The 4,520-nt window shown below is 34.6% G+C and overlaps 1 protein-coding gene across 1 annotated transcript in view; it reads left to right on the top strand.

Moving 5' to 3' along the window:
- Efcab5 (EF-hand calcium binding domain 5) overlaps window positions 1-4,307 on the top strand; it is a 242,731-nt gene extending 238,424 nt beyond the window's left edge. Inside the window, exon 22 of the mRNA XM_023720027.1 lies at window positions 4,053-4,307. Coding sequence (XP_023575795.1) covers window positions 4,053-4,246 — 194 coding nt within the window. The 3' untranslated portion in view covers window positions 4,247-4,307. The remainder of the gene's footprint in view (window positions 1-4,052) is intronic.
- Window positions 4,308-4,520: the final 213 nt, after the last annotated feature.

Genomic DNA, 4,520 nt, shown 5'->3' with positions numbered 1-4,520 from the left:
GGAAGGAAGGAAGGAAGGAAGGAAGGAAGGAAGGAAGGAAGGAAGAAAGAGAGAAAGCAAGCAAGCAAAGCAAAGCAAAGCTGTTGACTTTGGGTTACCTGGTAGTTGAAAAGAACATTTGCACCTCTGTGTTTGGACTTGAAACTTAAATACTTCATTCTTTTTGCTTTGCCATCTTTGCTAATTATCTATAATTCCTAAAGGATTTAACTTAATTAACCCAGTGTTAAAACAAGGACCTATAAATGGAGATTTAATTTTAAAATATCCTTTTTATAGACTAATGTTTCCAGCATAATGAATTCCCTATATAATGAAAAGTTTGATTAAATGAGAACCTATAAAAATACCATAATAAAAGATTTCTGCAGAGATCCTGAACAGATTCACAGTGTGGCCAAGAAGTATTTATAGCTTAGATATATTTAAATAATTTATTTTAAGCTTTGCCAAAGCAAAGCAAAATAAAAAGCATATACAAGAAATAAAAACAGTGTATCTGCTTGAAAGAATTGAAAATTGCTAAATATGGGGCTAGGGTCTGTCGTCTACCAACTTGCAAAGAGCTGGCATCTATTCTACCACAAGAGGACGGTAGCACTCAACTATTAAGAGAAAATACCACAGCATGCCTGAGCCTTCCTTAGAAGGGTAATTGGAACCATAGTTAACACATCGATCTCCAAAAGCACAAAAAACCAGGCGCCACATCCCAGATAGGTTTGGAGCTTTTTGTCCCTGACAATAATAAGTCAGGAAATAAGCTACTGGGTCTTAAGAAAGGAAGCGACCTCTCCCTCCATTCTGGTGTGCTTGACTCACCATGGAGATGGCTTAAGATAGGGTCTATGCATTTGGATGTTCAGCTAAGAACACTGGCAGGCATCATTGGTACAGAGCTCTTTAATTGGTATTCAGAAAAGGTAGAATAAAGCTGTGAGGAATAGCAGAACTGTTTTATCTCAGAAAATTAGTTAGACCCAGTTTAGGTGTTTCCTAAGATAAATTTGTATTTTATGTAGAGTCATAACACTGGAACCTTAAGATATTCAAAGTAATCTTTGAAAACCTATAGAATTACCTTTTATTTTTATTTTTTATTTGATATAGGGTCTCACTATGCAGTTTGAACTTATAGTGATCTTCCTGTCTCAGCCTCCCCAGCTGAGTTTCAGTGCCAGCACAGCATACCAGGATTTCTGGGGCTGTTATGGCATGTGATATCAGGAATCAAAATCGGGTCCTTGCGCTTTCCAGGCAGGTGGTTAGACTGCCAAGCTATCTCCCCATTCCAAGCATTATCCTTGAAAGTTTCCAGGAAGCTAATTAATACCAAGAGACAGAAGTATAACAAAAAAACTCAATATTTTATTATGTATTTTGGTTGATCTAACAATGCTCATATAATGAAATGAATTAGATGTATTAAATGTGTTCCTATGACTAGCATCTGTTTTTGTCTTTATGATAATTGTAACTAAAGTTATTGAGCTATAATCTGGAAAAACTTTTATTATTTGAAAACCAGATTCAATTATTCCTCTATTTAATGTTTTAATTCAACATTTATTGAACAGTTAAAATTGAGTGTGAAGACAGTACCTCTGTTAAAAGAATCTTAGAAAACTAATTGCACCCACATTTTAAAGTCATCTTCAAATAAAAAGAGTTGTGAATGGTGTCCATATTTTATGTCTTTTGTATCACATACTATAACTTGTTATAGTAATACCTTCAAAACCATAGAAAAACTAGACCAAATGCAAGAAATCTTTGGGTTGGGAGACAGGAAATAAAATGGTTTCTGTCTTTAAATTACAATAGATAATGATCAGTGTTAATAAGCTATGGATAAACTTTAAAACACTTACTCAGTTGTATTTAATTTTTTAAATCTTATTTATTTTTGGTACCAGGAACCAACTCATGACCTTGTGCTTGCTAGGCCAGTGTTGTGCCACTGGGCTATATCCCTGGCCTTGTTTATTCAACTTAAATCAGCAAATATTTACTTGGCTAGGCACTGAGTTAGACAGTAAAAATAACAAAAGTGAACATCATGGGTGTTTTTCCAGAAGAACTGAAAACCTCATACCACAGCGATAGATGTACACCCATGTTTATAGCAACGCAATTAGTCATAGCTAAATCCTGCGAACAACCCAGATGCCCATCAACTGAAGAATGGATAAAGAAGTTGGGGTATTTTTACACAATAGAATATTATTCAGCTACAAAACAGGATAAATTTGAGTCTTTTGTTGGTAAATGGATGCAACTAGAGAACATACTCTTAAGTGAAATAAATCAGACCCACATGTGCAAACATCGTGTGGTCTCCTTAGTGTGAGAACCTGAAAGAAAAAAATGGAATCTGAAGGGTACAATAGGTACTGGGAAAAGGGAATGAACTTATTCAAAAGGAAAGAGTTACTGAGTTGAGGAGAAGGAGATGGAGATGGAGTGGGGAAAGAGATTTATCTATGTATGTAAGCAGGATGGTTTGGACAACTGTATTGTGCTTTTCCAGTGGCCTATGGAAAGAAGCAGATAAAACTTAATTTGTTTTGTCTCTTTTTTTCAATTGTTTATACTTTTTCTCTTCTTAATTTCTTATACATTTCTTTTTCTTTCTTCTTCCAATTTTACATGCATATATCTGGTAATATGAATAACTGGTTGGAAGACAACACTCTGTATTACAACAAATACTGTGAAATTCATATTACTTTATTAGGTGAAATTCTGTATCACTTGTAAGTTTTTCTGTTTTAATTCTTATTTGTACTCTGTAAAAAAAATAAAAATTTAAAAGAACAAAGCATAGACCTGAGCATAGGATGTCCTTGAAATTAGTATTAATTAGTATTTTTGAGCAACTACTCTGTGACAGGTTTTTCTCATTATTCACATCATAAACCTGAAGCATTATCGCTATTTCATGGAAAGAAAGAAACTTGGTCTCAGAGCTATTAAATGGTATGCTGAGGCCGGCCAAATAGCTCAGCAGATTGAAGCACCTGCAAGCAGGTGCAGAGGCTGGGAGGGTTCGATCCCCAGGCTTGCCATGCTGGCCCCACCCCCAGGGCGCTCTGAGATGGCAAGTGAGACTGCGTGTGGTGGCAGGCACGTGTAATCACTGCTCTTGGGAGGCTGTAAACAGGCGGATCACTACAAGAGACCCTGAACACCCTGTGGACCCTTCCCTAAAAAACACAAAAAAAAAAAAAAAAAAGGTACACTGAAGTTCACAAAATTAATTGCGATAGAATCAAAATCAGAACCCAGATCTTCTCAATGCTAAGGCGTATATTTTTTCCATTGGACGATTCTATCTGAATATTATTCCCTAAGAAAAATAATTTTTATGACTGACAGTTTAGCAACTTTTAGTTTAACAAATGTAGCTATATAATGATGGGCAGTAACTGTGTATTTTTTAGAAATAGAATCAAAAATATTTTGAACATGTCAGTGTAAAGAATAACACCTATGTAGTGATTAAAAAGCTACATTCTATATTCAACCTTAACGTTATACTGTGCTTGAATCAGACATTTTCAAAGAAACAAAAATAATAGGATCAGTTGAGGTTTTCTACCTCTCCCTCACCCTAGTCTCTTTTCCCATAATATTATTATGAATTTGGTTATCAGTTTAATACAATCTCTTCCTTTTACTGCATCCTCATGCATTCATAAACAATATAATACTATTCCGCAGGTTTAAAACCACTTGTTGAGTGTATCCAGATGGACATAATGCACCTTACTTACACTTTACTTTTGGGTCTCAATATGTTTTGAGATTTATCTACAATGATGTGTGTATATCTATGCATCTATAGCTATATATTTCTTCAATGGTTAACTACTGTGCAGTATTTTATTAATTGAATATATTAAAGTATATCTATCCACATTCTTATACCTATATCCTTAAACAAGATCCTGCTATGGTTTGACTCAAAATCTATTTTAATCATAATGCTAGAATGTATTTTCATAATAAAAGTACAAAATTAATTATACTAACTTATTTTTTTGATGCAGATTATTCCCGAATTGAAGTATGGAAATTTGGTAATACTGTCATTGAACTCCTATACCACTGGATGCACATCTGTTCAGCTCTCATGAAGCTAACCAAAAAACTAGACAGCGCCATTCGACCTCCGTTTCCCTCCAAGTCTGACAACTACATATATGCAAAAATGCCAGGGGAAACTTTAGCAGGACAATCCTAGCAGAATTGGTACTCTATACAGTACTTTGATCATGTTCACTGCTGTTAACTTTAGTTTTCAAGTGCAAAGAAGGCCATATAGACCTATTTGGCTCTTAGACATTTAATTTGGTACTTTTTAAAACCAGAAGCACTACTTATGCAGAAATTTTATCTAAGAAATACCTGGTTAAGGTAGCTATAACCAAATGTATTTAAGAATATTATAAAATGTGTTTTTAGTCTCCTTGAGGTATAAGCTTTGGACATGCCATGAGACTGTTATGGTTGATTGG

This window comes from Octodon degus, unplaced genomic scaffold (assembly GCF_000260255.1).
Source record: "Octodon degus isolate 3935 unplaced genomic scaffold, OctDeg1.0 scaffold00072, whole genome shotgun sequence".
NCBI lineage: Eukaryota > Metazoa > Chordata > Mammalia > Rodentia > Octodontidae > Octodon > Octodon degus.
This window is presented reverse-complemented; position numbering and strand designations above follow the sequence as displayed.